Raw genomic sequence first — 23,335 nt, forward strand, 5'->3', positions numbered from 1 at the left:
AAAATCTATTTCTGGATACAAGCTACCACTCACTGTAAGGAAACTGAGACATGGAGAAGATCTGCCCAGTGTGGCAGGACGTACACACAGTAGCAAAGGAGGCAGAGTGAGGAATGAACTCAGTTCCAGAGGATGTAATGCCCCATCCACAGACCTCCAGACGTTTGTGCCCTTGCACACATTTCAGTAGACTTTCATTGGTTTAAAGTTACTACAGTAAATTGATGCTCAGTGGAATTTGCCTTATCTAAGCATCTTCTGCCACCATCATAGCCAAGAGAGAATCCATGATGGAGGAAGGGTGCATTATACTCACTGAAGGGGGAAAATTTGGCTCTTTACAGCTTTTTCTTTGGATTCCTCAATGTGTGACCTCAGCCTAAATTGCCAGGGGCCTGATTCCTTGGGAAGAACCTCCAATCTGAGACTGGATAAGCAAGTAATTGACAAACACCACTCCAATTGGAAGGCTTTGAAAGCTTCTGGTTAATCAGGATCTCGGCACTGCACCATACAATCTCAAGCCCAGGAAGACCATTTAGAATAAGATACAGATGGTAACCCATGTGTTACACCTCCAATGAACTTAACAAAGAGACAATTCCATGTTTTCTCATACACAAAACAACAATTAATTCCAAGCATTTACAAATCTGTAGATAAGATATGTATTTTAGACATCTTCAGTGACAATAAAAACCAGTTGTCTTAGCCTGCCAACTCTATATGGGGGAGGGGATAATAGCTCCTTCTCCCATTTAACTTTGATTAAACTAAATTTCTGGATGTTAGGGTTGCTTTCTCTGGACACACATAGACACTCAAGTCACTCAAAGCAGGGCATGTAGGGCTGGGGATGTGGCTCAGTGGTAGAGTGCTCACTTAGCATGCATGAGGCACTGGGTTTGATCCTCAGCATCATATTTTAAATATATTAAAAAAAAAGATATTTTTAAAAAATTTTAAAAACAGGGCATGTAGCTTTCCTTGAACTTAATTAAACACACAGTACATATTTACTTGGAAAGGAGCTCTCCCCTTTAAAATCAAGCAAGTCCGATATCCAGGTTCCTGTCATTCACGGACTCTTCTGACAAACCTTTATTTTTTGCCTACCCTGTATAGGACAGTGTGCCAGGGACTTTTTGAGTACTAATAGGCCTTATTTTGTTCACTCTGAGACTCAGATTCTTTTTGCATTTTAGCATGAAGGATGTTTTCTTTGTCAGTGATGCAAAACGAATAATGTATCTCATAATTAATGGGCATCCTACACTAGGTAAAATATGGCATAAGACAGACGCTGCTCTCAAGCAGCTTACAGATGTTGCTGTTACTGGGTTGGCAGCCAATTTTCCTCTTCTTAGGGAGGAAACTCGTTTAGTTTGGAAAGCCTAAACTCCTTTTTGCAAGACAGCAAACTGCCCTGCTGAATGAAACTACAAATAGCAGCACAGTCCAGATACCTTGAGGGAGGTGTGAGGCAGAGTGAGAACAGATCAGCAGAGGTGCAAGGACCTCAGAAAATATTTCTTCCAGGAAATATTCCAAATGCTAACTGTGAGAGCTGCTTTTCTTTTTCTTTCCTATTTGGCTAATATTAGTGTTGCCAAGTACAGTTTTTTTCTTTATGAGAAAACATATAAACAAAAAAAAAAAAAACAAAAAAAAAGAAAAGAAAGATACTCCCAGAAGGCAAGGAAAGTTTCTGGGAGTAAAGTAATATTTTTGTACTGCAAGAAACTATGGGGCTAAAGAATTGCCACCTGAATTCTTAAGCTCAAAAAACTCAAAAAGCAAAAAAAAAAAAAAAAAAAAAAAAAAAAAAAAAAAAAAAAAGAAGTTCCAAACTATCTGTAGTGAAAGTACTAAATATCATCATGCAAATTTCTGCCAGAAATGCTTAAGGGTTTTTACAGGTACTGAAGAAAAAGCTCAGAAAAGTGGCCAGAAGCGAGGATCTTAACTTCACAGCATTTATAAATCAGATCCTCACTTCCCTGAGATAAACTAACCTGAAGGAAAGATGGATGTGGGCACTAAGTTGTTAACAGCAAGATTATTTGTGTGGCAGCTCGCAAACTCTACATTGGCCTATTTAAGAGGCAAGAGGAGTACCCTGATGTCATACAGCAAGTAAAGCAGAGAGAACAAAAAACAGAAGAGTGCATCCTAATTTAAGCACAGCAGGCAGGCTGGCCGCCATGTTGAATTTAGAGACTTTGCACCACCTAACTTTTGGCTTCCCACATCTGGTGCTTGATCCAGGCTGATCCAGCTGCATTCCAAAGCATCAGCACACAAGCTTTTCTGCTGATGTTTTTCCCTGTTGGGGGAAAAAAATGTGCTCTGAATTGAGGGGGTACAATGCAGGGGTGGAGAGAAAAATGGCCAGGCAGACCCGCCAGAGGGTTAAAAATGCATTGCCCAGGGGAAGGTAATGGGATGGGTATGGTCAGCTCCACAGAGGTTGCCGGAGTCCAAGGATATGCAGGCAAATGTGTAAGGGTGAGTGCTGACCCAGAAGGAATGCAGCCCTTGCTTCCAGAGCTCACAGAGCCTTCTAGCAACCTATGTCTTCCCACCAGGAATGGCAGGACCACTTAATGCAAAGTTTGATCCCTGGAGTAGGGAGTCAAACATTCTTTTGCTTCTCTGTTGTGTGTCAGCTTGCATTGTCGAATGTCTTTGTTTCCTAACTGAATCCCATCAGCGTGGCTGACTGCCTCACTTATTTGAAATGAACTGAGCTAGGAAACAAGTTTCTCAACAAGGCTGTGTTCTCCAGAGTGCTAAGAAGGGCAGAGCTAAACTCGGCTCCTGCAGAGAGACAGTGGGATGCTAGGGGTCCTATTTATTGTTTTATAAGAATATTTTTTTAAAAAAAGTCTTTCCTGCATCCAGGGTAAAAAAAAAAAAAAAAATCCGGTATACACCATACTTGCGCTGTGCAGTACCTCAATGGCAAAGTCGAAACACTGTTCATCATTTCATAAGTGAGGAAGCCAGCACCATAGTGAACAAAAAGACTCCAGGTGGCAAAGTCAGATTCCTTATTTATCAAAGACGATGACTTGATAAGATGATCTCTAAGGTTCCAGAGGAACTCTATGAACCCAAGAAGAAAGTAAGCTCAGGGCTGAAGGAACACAATCCCAAATAGCTAATTACTCAGCTTCACCAAAATCGGATTGGTTATTAACAAAAAATACACCCTCCTTCCAGTAAGCAGCATATGCTGGTGGCTTGTTGATTTAGTAGGTGCCTGCTGCAGGGCGTAGCAGGTGAGTTACCCTAGTGCCCTCTAGACCCTCTTGCCCATCCAAATTCAAGGACTCCCTCCTCAGACCACGTTTAAGAATCCATCTAGTTCAACTAATAGCCACAAAGCCCCCAGAATTTTGAGGGACAACTGGAAGAATAGGGAGGAGACCCAATGATGATTTGAGGATATTGAGTTTCAGATCAAGATTCTGAACACAAAGACATGGATCCGCTTTTCTCAGCTCCTTAATGTTAACTTTGGCCTTGAGTTTCTGCAGCCCCAGGAACTTTAGAGCCTATGAGCTATAAATTAACTACCTCACTCTACAGCAAATCACTGACTAGTGTTTAGCCAGGAATTTTTTTAAAACCTAAAATTTACATTTTAATTTATTCAAGGTAGATACTTTTGGATTACGGTGTCTAACATGGTGCTTTGTATTCAATAAATGTTGAATGAAGGGACACACGCATATAAATGATAGACACACTAAATTGTGAGTTTCTTAATGGGAAGACATCACCTGCCAGTCTGCCACACTCTCAAATCCAAGGCCTTCTATCACTCTTCTCTGGGGTGCAGAAACTGATCAAATCATATGAACATGGGCTGGGGATGTGGCTCAAGCGGTAGCGCGCTAGCCTGGCATGCGTGCGGCCCGGGTTCGATCCTCAGCACCACATACCAACAAAGATGTTGTGTCCGCCAAGAACTAAAAAATAAATATTAAAAAAAAAATTCTCTCTCTCTCTCACTCTCTCTCCTCTCTCACTCTCTCTTTAAAAAAAAAAAATCCTATGAACATAAACTAACCACTAATACATTATCTTTCAGAGTTTAATATGATTCCCTGGGCTTATAAAAGGCCAGGGGGCCAACGGCTAAATGTGAGTGTTATAATTTACCATATCTGAAGAGAATCAAATTTTGTTGATTCTCTTCAGATATTATAAAGCACATACCTTTAGCTATCCCTCCGAGGATACTTTGGGATCTCAGTCATATCCAAGCCCATTCTTCCTGTCCTGACCATGCAACTAAACACTACCTGTCAGGATTTCTAAGAGATTTTATTTGTGCCCTTGTTTCCTCAAAGTCCTTCGGGAAGGAACCAAATGTATCCTGTGGATGAAAATATTGTTGCTGCCAAGGTAGTGTGGAGCTGTATAGCAAGAGACTCACCAGCCTCAGCCCAGTTTGGGGTATCCCCTGATGAAGCAAGAGTGTTACCATAAAGAAGTAAATACTACTACTGTGAATTAGGTGGAAGGACATCAGACTTCACATGAAAAATTTCAGGTGCCCTCTACAATTTTATTTGAGTTCTTTTAAAATGGCAAAAAAGAAGATATGGTATGACTCAAACACTGATAGCAAATGGGACAGGAGACCAAATTTTTCCAAGAGGTGCCATCATTCTCCTCCAAGAACAGAGAAGCCACAATAAACATCCATTCTCCTGATGCTTTCTGTAGCAAACAGTTTGAATTCTCCAACTTCCATCTTCTGCAAAACTGCAAATACTCTGAAAACGTACCTGTTGTGATGCACAATTTCCTTTGACTTGTGTATGCACCCACATGGGTGTGAATTTCATTCAGACATGGCACTTCACTAGTACAAGACCTTTTTTGTATATGATAAAGTTTAATAAGTGGTAAGTTTGATTAATGAACACGAAGTGATTCTTGATGAACATGAAGACTCACATTACCTACCTTTATGCTTTTCCTGATAAGAATTCTGTAAGAAATCCAAATTCAGAAACACAATGCAGAGAAACACATTGTTCGGCATCAGGCTGAACCTGTCCTTCAGCAAACCAGCCCTGGCCCAAGCACGTCTCTGCATCCATTAAAGGTAGAGCTAGGGAGATGAAGGGAGCTGGCCCTCCAAACGGAAGCAATTCACATTTGCTTTTCCTAGAGAAAAGACTCCCGGATTGTTGAGAACTCAGGTCTCCTACACTCAGACTGTGAGAAACCATCCCCGGAGTCCCTGGGATCTGGTCCTCAGGCCACATCCTTCCAGCTCCGGGAGCCCTGGGTGCTGATTCAGAATAATTTGGAAAAGGGGAGAGAAATCGCACCACTGTGGGGATGTCAATGTGCTTTACCTGGAAGAACATGACTGGGATTCTCCTCTGAACCCCCCTACCTTCCCCAGCATCGAAATTTCCCCCTCCTGGGAAGGTACCCTGCAGTCAGCCATTTAAACCCTGTGTAGAGTAGTGCTGACATCTAGGGGTGGATATAAAAAAAAGAGCCATCCAGACCAAGCCCAGCAGGCTGCCCACTGGAGCAGGTGAGAGGGGACTGTGCCTCCTGGTAACTTCCCAAGGTTGGTGTGTTCCCAGGCTCCTCTCCACCTATCCCCACATCTGCCACCCTGTGCTGCTAGAGAAGGTCTCCCCAGTCCTATACCGTGACACCTCCCTGTGCAGAAAAGCACAAACAGTTTGACTTTAATAGAAACTGCTCCTTTCCTGCCGTAGTCTGTCTTCTGTCTACCTGAGAAAGCAGCCATCTGGAGAAGATGAAGGTAGAGAATGTCAAACTCCAACAAAAACCCCCACAGGCTCTCTGATCAGGAGACACAGGCCAGGAAAAGGCAGGGGATTCCAAACCCCCACCCCAGACTGCCAGGAACACTTTCTTACCAAACTCGCTTGCACAGAGATGTTCAATGATGGCCTCAGATTTCAACTCATTGTCACATGGAGGACACACAGTTGTACCTAAGAAGGGAAAGGGGAAGAAACAGAAAGCTGTAAGTTATGAAAAGAAAACAACCCCTGGGGAAGAAATGGGCCTGGGACCAGGCTGAAAGTGGTTCAAGTCTTCTGGAATTTGTAAAGGATGATCTGAGAATAGAAAAGAAAGGCTCTTGAGCCCAGAATCTAGAGCCACAAACAATCCAATAGTTTCTTGAAACATTTTGGTCTAGAGGAGCTGAATATGACACATTATTTAAGGTGTCTGAGGTAGATGGAGGCAGGTCCTGTGAATCATGACTCAGGGGCTATTGCGAGTCCCTGGGAAAGGCTTGCTTATAAACGAAAATAGATCTAGTCCATTATTTCCTGTCCTTTGCCCTCTCCCTTTTAGGCCCCTCTGGTTTCTGCACCCCCCCATCATTTGCATACTCCCAGCAAGACAACCTATCGATTTGAGACCAGCTCTCTAGAAGCCAAGAGAAAAAGGAGTCAAACTTACTAACTTCAACCCTAGGGCCCTGAAAACCCCTCTCCAAAAAGGTCACTTCAGTAAAAGTTAAAGGCTGAGCAGGAAGCAGAGCAGCTGGGTGGGGGTGGGGAGACACGAGTGAGGGCCGCCAAATGGGAAGATGGAGCTGGCTGGGGAGGGACCCCTTGAAGGCTCTTTCATGAGCCACTGTGAAGTGCTTTGAAAAAGTGTGTGTGTGTGTGTGTGTGTGTGTGTGTGTGTGTGTCGCGCTTGCATGCCACTGGGAAGCAGCTAGGCCCCAGGAGAAGAAAATTCTGAGACCAGTGCCAGAGGCTTTCTCCAAGTCAAAATGCTGTCAAAGCTGGGATCCCCCTCTGTGGAAGGGCAGAGAAAGCACTGCAATGGAATCCTCCAAAGGATGAAGTGACTTATTATCCCTGCCATGGCCATCATTATCTATCAAACAATGTGAAGTTTATGGAAGATCTAGGAGCGCTAGCATATTCTGAGGACAGTCCACTCCTTTTCCTCACATTGCACAGGAGGTCCAAGCTGTGCTACAGAGCACAGGAAGGTCACCTTAAGACTGAAGCCAAGGGAGATGGAAGACCAAGTAGGGTTTCGTGTGCTGAGCATCTCTACCCTTTGTCTTCCTTCCCCATTCCCTTCTCCAGTGGTTTCTGTAGCAGCATCTCTTTCCCCTAAGAGACTCCCCATGTCTCTGACAGCAAAAGCACCCCAAGGTGGAGGAGGAAGCCGCCACCATCAGGGACACCTGATGGGCCTGGTTGCTCCAAGAACTCTCCAGTCTTCTAAGCAGGGGGCCTGAAGAGGCCAGCAGAGCCACACCTCTTACTCTGTATTAACAAGATGCCTCTTCTATCTGTGCTGTACTTGCACCCAGGACCAAACACCTTTCAGGTTTTCAGGGCAGCAAGAACCATACTCCAAACAAAGGATGGCATGACGACCTTTAGGCCTGATGTTGGGAACATATTTTGCACCCAGAACTTGAAATCAGGTTTTAGAGGTAATGCTTTTGGACCAAAAAAAAAAAAAAAAAAGAATTTTCCATTATGGTTCTTGTTCCTTGGGAGAAGAAAAAGAGAAAGGAAGTCCTGCAATATGGAAAGGACCATGTCACCCATACCAGGACTATGAACCTGCTTTGGGATTTTTCTCATTTGGATGTTCTTGCATTTGCTTTGTTTTAATTTTTTAAGCAGAACTTATCACATTGCAAGGTTCTACAAACATAAAGTTAACCAAACAAGTAGCAGGTCCGTTTCTGCCGGCTCCACACATTCACTGTAGCCCCTCTCCGTCCCTCTAGTCCCCTTGGCAGTTATAGGCTCTGCACCCCACAAGGGTATTTTCCTCAGTCCCATCAATTACATTTGGACTTCATGAATTCCAAGGAAAGAACTCCATGGGGCAGGGTGAACTCTGAGTGTTTTCAACATAGCTTTCCCTCATCTTGACTTTTCTTACAGCCAGCTTTATCCAGAGAAAGAAGGAGGAATGTGTAATGCAATATTAATCTGCGCCTCCTCGTGTGTCCTTGGGGCCCTGCAGGCTGCCTTGGCAGGAGAAATCCTCCCAGGCTTTCTTTCGTCTGAGAGGTAGAAGTAAATCACTGTTTAAAAGTGTGTTTAAAGTCACGTTTAAAGCAAATGAACAGAAAAAGAAAAGGTTTTATATTTTATTAATTTTTAAGGGAGAGAAGAGGAGGAAGCCCAACACTGGGAATCAAAATTAACTGAAATCTTTAAAGACAACACACACATACACACACCACCACCACCACCAGATCTTCCCTGGCCAACTCATTGTGAGACAGAAAAGGAACACTAAGGAAGATTCTTGGGGAAGTGAGGGCACCATCTCCTCTACAGTCCAACTAAAACATCCAGGCTGATTTAATGCACAACATGCCTAAACAACAACTAAGCTAAATACAATTTGAATCAGTAAAAACTGGCAGGAAAGGGGAACAAGTTATTGGCCTGGGAGTTTAACAGGTCTAATGTAAATTTAAGATTTAGAAATCACTTTCCTGGAAAAGGAACAATTGCCTTTCCTATAACAGAAGTTGATGTGACTTAGGCATCTGCCTTTGGGGGGAAAAAAATCTTTTGAGTCATTTCTTAATATCAGGCTTATCCTTAATAACAAAGTGCTGGCCAAAACTGTATATGTCCAAGTATATGAGCAGAAACCAGACTAATGTATGCAAATACAAGACCCAGCTTTTAAAATCCAGTTTTAATTTGAAAGAATAAAGGGTAAATGGAGTGTATCACAGTGCTTATTCTCATTCAAAAGGTCCAGTTTTTGTCCTGGAGCCACTAGCTATAAAGTTTTGAGGACTATTAGTTTGGTCTGTCTCAGCCTGACTCCTACACACACACACACAACTTGCTCCTAGCTCTACCCTCAGCTGAGAGTCAATGGCCAGAAAGTCTCAGGGGAAGTCATGTGGGGCTCCCTCATACCCAGGGGCTGCAGTCTTGAAAGGAATGTGTGCCCTCTCAGGAGGACACTTCCCACCAAAATCGCTGAGAAGAGAACAAGTCCACAATCCCACTCTTGACTGATGGCCTCACAGCTTTTCTGTGTTGGTTCAGCAAAGAACTGGTCTTAGGAAAGTAACTACCTGAGCCCAGAGCAAGAAGAAGACAAGCAAAACAGCAGCCACAGGGTAAAAGGCATTCAGAAGTCAGCAATGGCCAGGCATCCCTCTGCCACAGCCTTTTTGGAAGGTTGGGTTGGAGGATTCTTTCCTCTCATTAGCAGGCCCTACCTCATCTAGCCCCCCACCACCGCCACCTCGTCCTTAAGAATCATCTACTTTGCAAAACGCTGTTCCTCCAGGGGTCTCCACTTTATGTCCACCTTCAGTCTCAGAAAGAGGCAATCATTTGTGGCCATGGGGAATGGATTCAGCCCAAGCAAAACTGACTACAACCTCTCAAGCATTGCAGGACTGGGATAAACCCCCAGCTGGCTGAGGAAGTAAAGAAGGAAAACCCTGCCGGCTACAGGGGATGGTTCTATACCCACAGAGCCAAAGTGCTTTGCTCTGGGTAACTGCTCAGCTCTTGCTCTCAAAGAGCTATACCCCACTGCACAAGATTAACCCTGAGAACAGAGGTGCCAGAAGTCAACATTACAGGCAGGTTGACTCCTATTCTTCTTCCCACCCCCAGCGCCGGGGCCAGTGGTGTGGACTGGAGCCCATGCCACCCAATGTTGGTCACTTTGGATCCATCTCCCTCCCTAGAATAAACAAGAGTATTCAAACTTTGGGGCAGCCCTCTTCCCACATCTCTTCCAAAGTGAGGTCACCACTCACCCCTCTTTTTATCATCAACAACAGAGGTAAATAATACTGAATACTTCAAGATAAGCTAAATTCTCCCCACTCCTCAAGGAGCCCTCAAGATGTTGGCCCCTGTGCTAAGCATACCTGGGGCATAGCTCCCCCATCCTAGATTATCTGAGCCTTAACTCTGCTTTAGAAGAATTCAGGGTTGGATTCACTCCTATAAAAGGCCCAAGGCTGGGTTTTGTTTGTTTGTTTGTTGTGGGTTTTTTGGTTGGTGTTCCCCCCACACACACCAAAGGAAAAAAAAAAACAACTTTTTTTGTTCCCATTAGAAAACTGCCCTTTAAACGGGAGGAGTCTCTGAGAGGAACCTGGAGCTGTTAAGAATTTACAAAGCCCAATTTGCAGCACCCTACTCCCCGTGGAGGAGATGAACAATGAGCTAATTACATTTTTATCTTTCTAATTACCTGAGGATTTGTGTAAATGAGAGAAGCAGGGGGTATGCAAGGATGATGGAGAAGAGATTTTCTACTTCCTGAACTTCCCAGATTCAGGAGCTGTTACCTGAAATGGGGTGAAGAAACAGAAATCTCCAGTTTCTAAACTTTTTTTTTTCTTGGCCAGTTCTACAGCAGCCCTAGGACTACTTGACTGAATGACCAGCTAAGGAAAGAAGCTTTTGTTTGAATCCTCTTGGAACCTATGAAAATAAAACTGCACCTAGCATTGTCCCGATCTTTCTGGGCTTTCTACATTTGAGTTTGGGGGTTTCCTACCCAATTTCCTGATTAGGATGTTAAAAACTTTGGATGGGGGCTTGGTACCCTCCCAAAAGAAAATAGACCTCTCCTTTTTACTGGAAGGGTAATGCTTTGTTTCAGGTATGGAAAAAGAGACTGAATCCCAAGAAGAGCTGCTCCAGGGACCGGACCAAGCCTCTGCGGAGTCCGAGGCCGAGAGCCACCGCTCCTAAGCAAGCCACACCGGGCACCTGGGTCTCGAGACCAGAGCGACACTTCGGGCAGAATAGGCGCTTTTAAGAGTCAGTAGGCATACCTTCAGAGCAACGTCTAGCAGCACATCTCAACTACAGGGAGGAGTGGTGGGACGGGGTGGGCTAACCAGGGCTCTAACGTCGCCCCGCTGAAGCCCTGGCGGATCCCGCGGATAGCGCCCGCTCTGGACACGGGGCTCAAGGGAAGGGACGCCCTTACCTTGAGGCTTGGAGGCTTCGGTGGCATTGGGCGGGGTCATAGCAATACAGACGTCTCCTTCGGGGAACTTGTCACACTTGAGCATCTCTGGCCAGTAGAAGCCGAAGAACTGCATGACCGGCTCGCACGAATCGCGCACGGCCTCGCAGAGCCAGCGGCACGGGTAGATGGGCCGGTCGAGGCAGACGGGCGCGAAGAGAGAACAGAGGAAGACCTGGGTGCCGATGTGGCAGTTCTTGTTAAGCAGGGGCACCCAGCTGCTAGCCTGCTGTTTCACCTCGGCCATGGTCTCGTGCTCCAGCAGGTTAGGCAGCACCATCTTCTTGTAGCCCACGTTGTGGCACAGCCGCAGGTCCACTGGGATGTCCACGCACTGAGGCGGCTTGGTGTAGAAGCGCCCACTCTGGTACGAGCCGATGTCCGACTGGAAGCTCACATAGTCGTACTCGCTGGCCGTGCCCGCGGCCAGAAGCCCCGCGGCCAGCGCCAGCAGCACGCCGGAGGCTGCCCAGCGGCGGCCCCCAGCGCCGTGCCCGCTGCCCATGCTGGCTCAGAGCACTAGCTGCCGCGACGTCGGGGCTGCCTGCGTTACCTTCACGCGCGCGTCCCGCCGCAAACTTTCCGGATCTCCAGGGACAAAAGGAGCCGTCCCCAGCCCTGCCCAGCACCGAAGCCGCGCGCTCCTGCCGGGTCTCCCGCCGGTGGCGGCCCTCTGCCTGCCGCAGGCGCTGTGGCGGGAGTTCTCACCCAGAGCGAAGCGCAGCGCGGCGGACCAAGTGCCGTCCCGGCTCCCAGGAGGCGCAGCGGACTGCAGGCGGGCGCGCGACACCTCCTCCCGAAGCCGCAGGACTCGAGTGCGCCGTGCTCCAGTGGCCAAGCCCTCGGAGTCTTCCCGCGCAGCCAATCAGCTCCCGGCTGCTGCGAGCCGCACTCATTACCCTGTCAGTCACCAACACAATTAACCAATCGCTTCACGGGCGAAAGGATTTGGTTTACTAGAACTAGACATAGGTCAACACCCCTTAAAAAGCAAAACCAAAAAATTAAATAAATAAATAAATAAATAAATAAAAGAAGAAGAAGGAAAGACGAAAGAAAAGAAAAAAGGAAAAGTAAAGAAAGTAGGGTGGGGGTATACATACAAGTGCCTAGTGGATAAAGAGAATGTTTAGTTCTGTAGTTAACTTGGGCCAGTTTGGGGAAAAGCAAAGAATCTTAATGGGTCTTACAGATTCATGAGATTACATTTTTTTTTAATGCTTTTTCCTAATTTCCTAACAACTCACCAGACTAGCGGCTCTGCTCCAAGGTTTTGTTCTCTGTAGCAACAATATAAAGACCCGTCTTTTCTGGGCTAACTGGGAATTGGGAAGGCTGAAGTTGAGGGGTGGGGGCTGCTTTTAAATCCCCAGTGTGCTCAGTTGGGCCCCCGTGAAGATGAGAAGGTGGCATTTGGTGTTTGCTGCATTTAAAATGCGACATCTTCCCTGGTGGGACAACAGGATGGTGGTCTTCAACAGCACCCCCAGCAGTGGATAAAAGTTGCTCAGTATGGTGGGAAATATTGCTCACAAAATTGTTAGCTTCGAGAGGGCAATTTTTTTAAGTTTTAAAATGAAGTTTTAAAACCCTGTTCAAGCCCCAACCCAGCTGACAGCACGTCTATGTGTGCAGGCATATACACAGTGACATGTTTGTGGTGTCGAAAGTCAAAACATTAAAAACACATGTGCACCTATCATTGCGGCTTGTGTAAATAACAAGTCATGGCTTGGGCACACATGCTACATTCAGACCCAGTCAAGGAAGCTTAGGTCAAAACCAAAGGTCCCCCACGAAGGCAGAAGCCAAGAGAACAGTCTGAACAGAAACACGGCTGTGCTAGTCCCCAAGAACAGAGTCTTGGGCTGGGGCTGTAGCTCAGTGGCAGAGCGCTTGCCTGGCACATGTGAGGCACTGGATTGGATCCTCAGCACCACATAAAAATAAACAAATAAAATAAAGACATGCTGTCCACCTACAACTACAAAAAAAAAAAAAAATCCCAGAGTCTTGCTGCCTTCCTCCATCTCCAAGTTGCTGGATATTCTTTGTATGTTTCAAACATTCCCCTGATAATAGTCAAGCTCCATAACTGAGAGGGTGAGCATAAAGGATCCCAGGGGCAGAAGTCAACAGTAAACATTTTGTGAAGTTCACTGGTCTCCTTGTCAGTGTCCTTAAGTGTGGGAAGAGGGAAGCTGATGATGCTAAAAATCATAATGAGCAAAGGGATGCTACCCCTGTGGCAAGTGAGCCTCAGATTTTAGCTCTCAAGACAGAGAGAGGCTGCCATATGAGGGGCTGCCTTGCTGGGCCAGCTTGTTTGTAAAGCTCTCAGGGAAACTTGCTTTGGACTCTGCAGACTAATTTCATAATGGACAGATTCCAAGTAAAACAACTAGAGTTTGTGAAGAAGCAGGGCTATTTTCTTAAAGGAATCATGCCCACACAGAGGTTGTATTTACACGATGCACTCAGGAAGCATCTGTGGATGGTCAACTTTGCTATCCTCTCTAGGCCAATAAAAGCTGACCCAAAGCCAGAGGGGCAGAATAGGGGGAAAGACAGGGAGAATACAGAGCAACACTTTGGATGCCCAAGGGTTAATCCCAAGACAATTAGTAATGCTCAGCCTGAGGAGCTATGGAAGACATTCCTCACAGAGAATAGACCACAGGAGACCAGGCAACTGTGTCTCAATTCAAGGGGCATTTAGAGAAAAATGCTATTTGGTAGGGGGTCCTTTTCTCTCCTCAGGACAGGCTCTCAGTTCTGAGCCAAATGTGTCTGTTTACTTACTCACTGGAAAGATTGGTGTTTGTAGATAACATCCTCTCACCCTGAATCCAGACTAAGCTGACGGCCACACCGCCCCCACAATATTGACACAATTTTCCCAAATGGTAGGAGGACTTTCATCAATCAGCCATTAAAATTCTGGAAACCCAGAGAAAATTCATTCTGGCAATTCATCCAGGTAACTGCCTCCACCAACCCTGAAGTCTCTCAATGCAGGAGTTGCTGTTACTCATCCATTCATGGGAAAGCCCAGCATGCATCTGGTCACCCACATTGACACTGATCACTCCAGTGCCCAACCTTCTTACCTCATCTCCTGAGGTCTTCCTACTTCAGATATGAGTCTCACAGGGCTCTGCCTGGGACACAGTTGTCTCTAGGTCACACAGGGAGTATTAGTATTAGTAGACACCAGAATTCTAAATCTAGTACATTTCTGGTTCCTTACAAGACTCAACTGAAAAGAGAGAACTGTAAGTTCCACTATTAGAACAGACTCTAATCCAGTCCCAGGATTTGGGGAAATGACTATTGTCAAGTTCACATGCTGTATGTAGCACCCAGTGGAATAGGCTGATGCCTTTTTATGATTTAGAGGTGCATACGGTATTTTTGTCCTTTTTAACAGTATCAGAACTTTACACTTCGAATCCAGTCTTCCTTTCTCTAATGGTGTGTGTGTGTGTGTGCACATGCACACACAGGAGAAAGTTCTAGAACAAAGACTCTAAACATGCTATCGACTTGACACACATCTCCTAGAAACCATGGTTCCTGCATATGAGAACTGTGGGACAAGAGAAACTCAGGCTTCCCTGTTTCTCCAATAGTTTAAATGAACCAGGGAAAAATAAAGTTTAAAACTTAAATTTCTCATTTTGAAAAATGATTTTCCCACACTGCAAGTTTGCAGTAGATGAACATTGGAAGTACATTCTCTGTTGCTTCACAGAACCAGCTTAAGGAGGTATTCTTAGTCTCCCATTGCTTGAAGCTGATTATCCAGTCAAGCAGGGTCACCAGGAGCCTCCTGGTGCCAATCTGGTGGCCTCTTCTTGAATAAAACTGGGAGGGGAGGATCCTTCCCAGCCCATTGCTCCTATTCTATTATCATATCATCAGTGACTTTTGAACACTCTCCAAAGATACACTCAGCATCCGCTCCATCAGCCAGCAGCATTACACCAGCACAAAGGGGCTCCTGCCTGTGGCTAGGGATCAGGGTTGGGGAGTGGAGTGGGGGGACATGGGTCTGGCACAAGACAGAGAAAAGCATTCTGGCCCAGAGTCAGGAAACAGGAGGTATGGCCTCAGTTCTGCTCCTAAGGGCTGGACAACTCTGAAGAAACACACTCCATCCCTCTGGCTTTAGAATTCTCCAAAACATAGCTATTCATGCCTGTTCTGCTGTCTCCTGAAATAATGGGTGTTAGTTCTCAGCATCTAGGCACACATAAGGTGCCCCATCGGGCTTTCAATTGTTGAAAAGCTTAATTTGGTACAAGATGCCATGAAGCTCAGTGATGTTCTTAACTGGATATCTTTTCTATCCCACCACTGTGGTCAAGCAATCTCAAGCCCCCCAACTTGTTCAGGAACTGATCTGACCTGCTATTGGGCTTTGGGAATGTCTGGGAAGAACATTAAAAAGTTGGAGTGGAAGGCAAACTCCAATCCACCTCTTCCTATGTAAGTGTTCCTCTGTCCCATTTTTGATGGAGGATAGCTTGGCATCACAGCTGCCATCACTGGACCCTTTTGCTTCTTTAGGACATGGACACCACATTGAAGTAATCCACCAGAATGTTCTTCCTTCCCTGGAGAGAAACTGTACCCTGTAATGGCTACTCATGAGACTATCCATGCATTGGTTCCTACTCTCATCTACCAGAGTAACCTTAAGAAAATGCATTCAGCCATGCCCTCAAATGGTGAGGCCATGCTCACAGTTTCTGCTTCTCTGCTCAGATGGACATTTCAACCCACTCTCCAGATGACACTTTGTCAAACTGGGCTTGACAATTTTCATTCATTAATAAATATAGTCATTCACTCATAAATATATATTCTATTATCATATCATCAGTGACTTTTGAACACTCTCCAAAGATACACTCAGCATCCGCTCCATCAGCCAGCAGCATTATATTATCTTCCAGGAAGGAGAGATCTAAAAGTAAAAGATATAATTTTAACATGATTTGTAAACTAAAAACAAAGCTATCTAACTGGCTACTTCTCAGATTCAAACCCTCATAGACTCTTGGACAGTTCCACAGGACAAAGCCCAAACTCCAGTAGGATTTTAGGATCTTACACTCCAAAGTCTCTCCGCCACCTCTTACCATCCCAGTCTCCAGTCTCAAGGAAATACCTGCACTTCCCCAACCTACCTGCTTTTTCTTGCTTCCCATCTTTTCTATGTACTATTCTTCCATATTGCTTTTTCTGTCTCTAATACCCTCCATTTCCTTCATACAAACTTCTTCTCATAGAATTCATGAAATTAGCAAATAAAAATATAAGGTTCCCAATAAAATTTGAACTTCAGATAAGCAATGAAAAATTTACAGTATAAGTATGTCCCATGCAATATTCAGAACACTCTTATACTAAAAATTTATTTCTTATTTATCTGGAATTCCAATTTTACAGAAGCCCTATAACTCACCTATTCCTCCTTCTAGCATGGCCTCACCAAGTAGACATGCCTGGTTTCCTCTGTGCCCATCACTTCCCTCCTCCATCCTTAGTCAAATTAATAGCCCTCTTTTCCCTGTGTTCAGAGCCCGTGCACACATCCCAACAGCACTCAATCTACATCTTATAACGGCTGACTTCTTAGTATATGCTATGTGTCTGTGAGCTCTTGGAGAGCCCGGACCTGACTTATTTGATCTGTTCCATGCATGCATCCCCAGCATCTAGCCTATTGTATATATTGAATTTTCAATAAGTACATATAAATAAATATGTAGTAGACGGAGACAAATATGTGAAATACCCAGGCTCATCCATGTTTTGTACTTCAGCATTGGTTTTGCACTGAACATCTTGAGAACCAAGACAATAAGTAAGCAGAAATAGCTCACATAGTTTCTTTTGTCTTAAGGAAAGAAAAATCTTCCTAGATCTGAATCCTAAGGAAACTGGTCCTCATTGCTTTATACAGAGACCATGAAGCATAGGACTTTAGTACTGGCTTTCTTCCCACACCAGAGCTGACCTGGGAACAGGGGTCATATCCAAGTCACTTCTTTCCCCACAGGGACTGTATCCTGTACCCAATGTAGTAGGTTGTTCAGTGAAGGATGGGAAGTGGGTGGGCTTAGGAATGCACCAGCCAGTTCTAGGAGGAGAGCAGAGCTTCCTGTAAATTCTTCTTGGACAACTCTTCCCCCAACCCCCAGTTCAACACTGTACAAAACCAGGCACGAGTACCTAGAAGTCTAGGGTTTCTGGAAGCCTCTGACAGTACCTGGAAGTGAAGAACAAGAGAGGGGTTTCCAAGATGCAACACCTGGTTACCATATCTGGGTTTCAGGACCTCAAAGCTTCACTCAGACTCCACAGAGCAAGAGAGAAAGGCCTTTAGGAAGCCCCTTCCCCAGGGAAATGAAGTGAAGTGGCACATGCTTTGGAGATGGGAGGCCAATGAATCTGCCAGCATTGCTGCAGGACGGGCAGCAGCCCAGCACCAGGAAAAATTCCCCAAGGAGCCCCATGCTTATTTACCTAACCCTTCATGGCAAGCACACCAGACAGTCCACTGCCTTCCTGTAGGATTTAAGCAGAAAAATAAATAAATGAGGTGCTGGCAAGACGGGGTGCCCATCATCACTCTCCTCCCCCACAGGGGAGAACCCCTCGGCTTCACGCCTGATGCCCTCACCCTCAGCTGAAAAAGCACCCATGTCCAACATGTCTCCATCCAGTGGTGCTGGAGAGCCTCTCCTGCCAGCTCTATTTTGCCTAGATAACGCATCTACCCTTGGCGATCAGGAGCATCACTCATCTAGGTTAAGGCAAAGTCCCCTGTTGAGCAGCAAGAGGCTGCCTTTCTGCCATCTTTCCCAGTTTGCACACTATGTGTATTATAACAACTGGGCACAAAAAGCCTCTGAGCTAACAGAGAGTTTCAGTATTTCTAGCTGACAGAAGAAGACACAGAGGTTCAGTGTGGTGGGATCCTAGGCTGGCAGTCTACCAACCAAAGCACTCCGGTGTGAAACAAGCTTAGGTCAGGAACACAGATCTTTGGATTCTAATTCCTGTTGACTTTTTAATAGACCGGATTGCTTTTGTTCAATGCCAGTACCTGGGGAGAAAGACCTGGAGCACCTTTCACAGTCAGTCACATACTATTGTGAATTCATCCAGAAGGTTCAAATGCTTTTGAAAGAGGGGAGGGTGGAGATACAGGACTGAGGTTGGGCAAGTGCATAAGAGTCCTGAAACTGTGGGTCCTGGGATAGAAGGCAAGGAGGATAACATAGCACACACCTGCAGGACTGGAAGTAGGAGATTTGGGACTGCTGCAGGGAAGGGTGCCTATCCTGTGTCACACAGGGGACCCCAGTTCTCTGGGCAAGCAGCTACCAAGAAACCCAGTATAGCTGACCTGCCAACATGGGGAGGCCCCAAAGAACTGTTCTAGTTGTGAAAACACTGAAAGAGGGCTCTGTATATACCCATAAGAGAAAGATGGGGCAGTATGAGGATTGGCCCAGGATAGATGCCAAGAGGTCTCTGGTCCTTTCTAGAGCCTGGAGATTTTGAGAATTTCGGTCTTTTCAAAAGTGGTAATAAAAATATTTAAAACCTAATATAACATGGGAACCAACCCATTGGATTATAGAAAGACAAATGTCACCTTCGAGCCTGGCAGGAGCGTGCCAGGTAGGCCCAGCACTGGGGCTGCTCTGACAGAGGTGTGAAGTGGACATGCAGTTTCTAGTCTCATGCCTCTGCCTTGCCACCAGGCCTGTATTCCCAGTCAGTGTCTAGGACTCAGCTAACCACCTGTCTCCAAAGCCTTCCAGCTAAAATAGTCAGACTCTGTATACCCCAGACACGACGGTCATCAGAGATCTTCTCTTCACCTTTTGCTTGCTTACATGTCTCGAGTTCTTCCAGAAGTTTCTTGAGAAACTATATATTTTTTATCTTTATACTTCCAGCGTAGCCATATAGCAGGTGTGTAACAGACACATACTCACTAAATAAGCTGCCTTCTCAAGACCAGTCTTATGGTCAGGCATGGGGTGCATGCCTGTCATCCCAGAAGCTTGGAAGGTTGAAGCAGGAGGATCACAAGTTCAAAGCCAGCCTCAGCAACCTAGTGAGGCCCTAAGCAACTCAGCGAGACCCTTTCTCTAAATAAAATACAAAAAAGGCTGGGGATGTGGATCAGTTGTTGAGTGCCCCTGGGTCTAATCCCTATTACCACCACCCCCCCCCAAAAAAATGGTCTTATTACCCAACTCTGTCCAATGAGAAGTGAAAAAACATTTTTGAATAGACAGTCTTAAGGGACATGCACCTAGACTCTTCTATCTTCTTCTTGCCTGGAATTCAGATGTGATATTAGGAGGTATCCCAGTTATCTTGCAACCATGAGACTATAACTATGAATATAAATGCCTACACACAAGTGTGGTAGAACAGAAAGACAGAAAGAGCCTAGGTCACAAAGAATCACTGTACCAGCCCTGAGCTGCCTACCCTTACATTGTTAGATGAGATGCACAATCTTCCATGCTTACTTGTTTAAATCCACAGTCATTTGGGTTTTCTCTTTCAGGCAAAAAAAAAAAAAAAAAAGAAAAGAAAAGAAAACCTAACCCAAATAAATAATTTAGGGACTCTGGCAATAGTCAGGAAACTCAAAGACTGAAGGATCAATTTTTACTATCTCCTAGGACTTTGCTACTCAAAGCTTAGTCCTCAGACCAGCAGCATTAATGTCTTCTGAGAACTTATTCAAAATGCAGATGCTCAATCCAGACCTTGCATTTTAATAAGATTCCTAGGTGAATTTGGTGCATATTAAAGACTGATAAACATCATTTTGGGAATCATCTAGTGTGTTTCTGGAAATCTGTACATCTTTGTTTTGATTCCTAGAACATCCTGTTCTGAGTGTTACTGTATATGTCAATGCTTGGACCCATGTGTTACACTGTGTCCCTCTATTTAGCATACCGTTGGTGGATCCTGTGGAGCCCTAAGCAACTCAGAAGAGGAGATTTAGTGGTGGAGAGGTTCATCAGCCACCCAGGTACAGAGCATTTAAACAATCAGATGAAATCAAGTTCTCAAGCAGAAAGAGGGGACAAAGCAACTCTCTTTTCTTAAGGAAGGGCCTCCCTGAGGCCCCTCTGAGCTGCCAAGAGCCCCACAGAACTTTCTTTCTTCTCCCCACACAGAAACATAAGCAGCTGTGTATCTGGAGGCTTCTGTAATGAAGCAGTTTCACACTCTATCATATTTAATATCTGTTGCTATACAAACATTGCCTTTTATCAAATCCTTCTAACCCTAATGTTACAAGAAAGCTTTAGTTCTCCCACCCGGAAAAACATAATTTGTCCATCAAGCTCTTTTGTTCTTTCTTTATTTTTAACTGTAGTCTAGACCACCAAATTGCTTAATATAGAGCATAAAGCTCCATAAATAACAATTTCCCAAATAGAGCCTCTCAGTCTTGGAGTGTTTTCCAAGCTCTGCATTAACTCCTCCGGTGTGAAGGGCTTTCCAGCCATTTCGGTCCATAAATGTATAACCAGCTGCTCCTTAAATTGCTGCATAATCCTCACCACCATCACTTATGTTTTCTTTTACTGCCATCATCATCATCGTCTTGACAGCAGAGTAACTGCTCTTTCTGGAGGGTGAAATGCTCTACATCCTGCATGATTTTAACTCATCTAAATTCCTCACCCCAAGGAAATTGCCTCCTCACAAATAGGTATTTTAGATTAGAGTTTAATTCCAGGCTCCCTTTTCTCCAGACATAACCTTGGCCTACAGCTGACCCCTTCTGAGCTATCCTCTCCTGGAATGAATCAACAAGTACACATTGATCAACCACATAGTGTGTCCCTGGTCCTATGCAGGGTCATGTGGGGAGAAGGATCTCTATAATATATTCCCTAACTCCAAGAAGCCTTGGGGTGTGGAGAAAAGAAATACACGAAAGATAACAAGGAGGCAGTGTGTGTGTGGAACAAAGGGTTAAACGGGGCAAGTGAGAGCAGGGAGTACACACCCACCTTATAACTAATCATAGTCACTAATCAGTGACTAATCACCTTCTGACATATCATAGTCAATGTTACAGTATGATCTTGAATGTCTCCCAAAGGCCATGTGCTGAAGATTGGGTCACCAGGGCTGGGGTCGTGGCTCAGTGCTAGAGTGCTTACATAGCACGTATGATGCACTAGGTTTGATTCTTAGCACTGCATAAAAACAAATAAATAAAATTAAAAGAATTTTTTAAAAAAGATTGGGTCACCAGCCTGTGGCATCATTGAGAGGTAGTGAAATCTTTAAAAGGTAGGGCCCAGTGGGAGGAAGTTAGGTCACTGGAGGCATACCCTTGCAAGGACCCTGGACTCTTCTTCTTTCTTTCTCTCTTTCTCTCTCTCTCTCTCTCTCTCTCTCTCTCTCTCTCTCTCTCTCTCTCTCTCTCTCTCCCTTTGCTTCCGTGGCTCTACCACATGCTCTCCACCATGATTTGCTGCCTTGCCACAGGCCCCAAAACCACAAAGCCAGGCAACCAAGGACGGAAACCTCTGAAACCATTAGCCAAAATTCCCCTCTCCACCTTTTAAGTTGATTATCTCAGGTACAAACAGCTAATTAACATAGTCAGCTAGGACAGTGCACTTTATCTTGGTGGATTCATCTGCCTTCCTCACTGCCCAGCAGCAAGAGAAACTAGCAGACATCTTACGGTCATGGCCCAGAACAAGCCCACAGGATGCCACCTCACCCCACTGTGGCATTAGAGGAATAAGATTTTGATTCTGTTCAAATGGAAGGTAGTCTTTCTCTCTTTTCTACACTCACATACCCCTCCATTATTTTGTCCAGCCCCCTACCTCACTCAAACTATCCTCCACAAATAGGCCTTCAGCTTTGCTGATCAAAGTTTGGGTAGTTGTTGTCTCCCAAAGTTTGGGTAATTGCTGTCAATGAGAATAAGTACACTTGTAATAGATTTAAGGGTGTGGGGTGGGATACAGCCAGGCAGTGCTAATGTCCAAAAAAAGGAAAGGAGCTCTGAAGAATGAGCTCACCCAATCCCAGAGCCAGGGAAGTCACACTTCCAATCCTCTGTCTTGTTAGGAAAGACACCTAAGCCCACAGGCTGCTGCACCCTGCCTTCCCTGCTTCCTCCCTTGGCCGAGTTTCCCTCCAGCTCTCCAGGGTGAGGGAGGTCCTGGATGGGGGCCTAGCTTTGCAAAATGCCGCAACCAGAGGTAGTGACCCAGAGATGCACACAAACCCCTCCTTTGTACTTAAAAGGCCTATGTGATAAATGGGCAAATGCAGGCTCTCCGTCTCCAATGCCTTCTCCCACTTATCTTTCACACATCATATTTCTCCTGGTCCAGGCATAACTGAACCCAGAACAAGAGATCTGCAGACTACTCAAAGCAAGACCCTCGACCCCCATGTCCTCTGGAGGAAGTATATTCCTGATGGGAAAATTGATGCAGAGGAGAAGGGCTGCAAACCCAGGTTGCATGGTTGGTGTCTGTGCCCTGCAGAGCTGACCTGTGAGGGAAGACAGAGTGCAGGCAGGGGCCAGGGGCCCTGTTACATAGAAGCCCCTGGCTGCCTCCTGCTCTTCCTGGCCATCTAGGCTCCCTCTTCATCCTCTCTGTCCTGACACCCCTTTTCCATTCCTAGCTCTCTTACTGGATTCTCAGTCACTCTCAACATCTTTTCTATTCAAGGGGGTGCCTTCCCCACAGAAGATTTTCAGGGCTCTTCTGTGTGGAGAGATACCCCCAGACAGATAGCTCAGCTGCTGAGCAGTTCCCCTCTGTGGCTGGGGCCTGCAGGCAGGAGAGTGGAGTATTGGGGGAGGGAGCCTGAGGAATGCCGCCCTCTTCCCAACAGGCAGAGGCCAGGCCTTGGGGCATAATAGAATACATTAGTCTCACAGCCATTCAGCTCTGCCTCTTTAAGAACAATGGCGGCAACTGAGCTGATTTTTGCCAAATGACTGGCTTTCTTCCATTCGGAGCAGTGTGGAGCCCGCCAGACAAAGTCCATATTCAGGGCTTCAGAAGGACTTGGGTGATGGGCACTAGGGCACCAGCTATTTTCTAGACCCTGCACCCAAACATCCTAGTGCTCAAGAAAGAGCCCTAAAGCTGACACCAGTCACCCAGACAATCCATAGCCCATGCCAGTCCTGAGATGGGGGAAAACCAATTTTGTGTTCAGCATGAAAGACCTGATCCCAGGGGTGGATTCCAGA

The 23,335-nt window shown here is 45.5% G+C and overlaps 1 protein-coding gene across 2 annotated transcripts in view; it reads right to left on the reverse strand.

Moving 5' to 3' along the window:
• Positions 1 to 11,847, reverse strand: part of SFRP1 (secreted frizzled related protein 1) — a 140,163-nt gene extending 128,316 nt beyond the window's left edge. For both annotated transcript variants that reach the window (XR_014019134.1, XM_081269282.1), the window contains exons 1-2: positions 10,996 to 11,847; positions 5,925 to 6,002 (exon numbers count right to left, since the gene is read on the reverse strand). Coding sequence is in view for 1 of the 2 variants with exons in the window: in XM_081269282.1 (XP_081125408.1) it covers positions 5,925 to 6,002; positions 10,996 to 11,539 (622 nt within the window). In the remaining variant the exon portion in view is untranslated. The remainder of the gene's footprint in view (positions 1 to 5,924; positions 6,003 to 10,995) is intronic.
• Between the last annotated feature and the right edge of the window lie 11,488 nt (positions 11,848 to 23,335).

The sequence above is a fragment of the Spermophilus citellus genome (genome assembly GCF_964194105.1).
Source record: "Spermophilus citellus genome assembly, chromosome: 16".
NCBI classification, from domain to species: domain Eukaryota; kingdom Metazoa; phylum Chordata; class Mammalia; order Rodentia; family Sciuridae; genus Spermophilus; species Spermophilus citellus.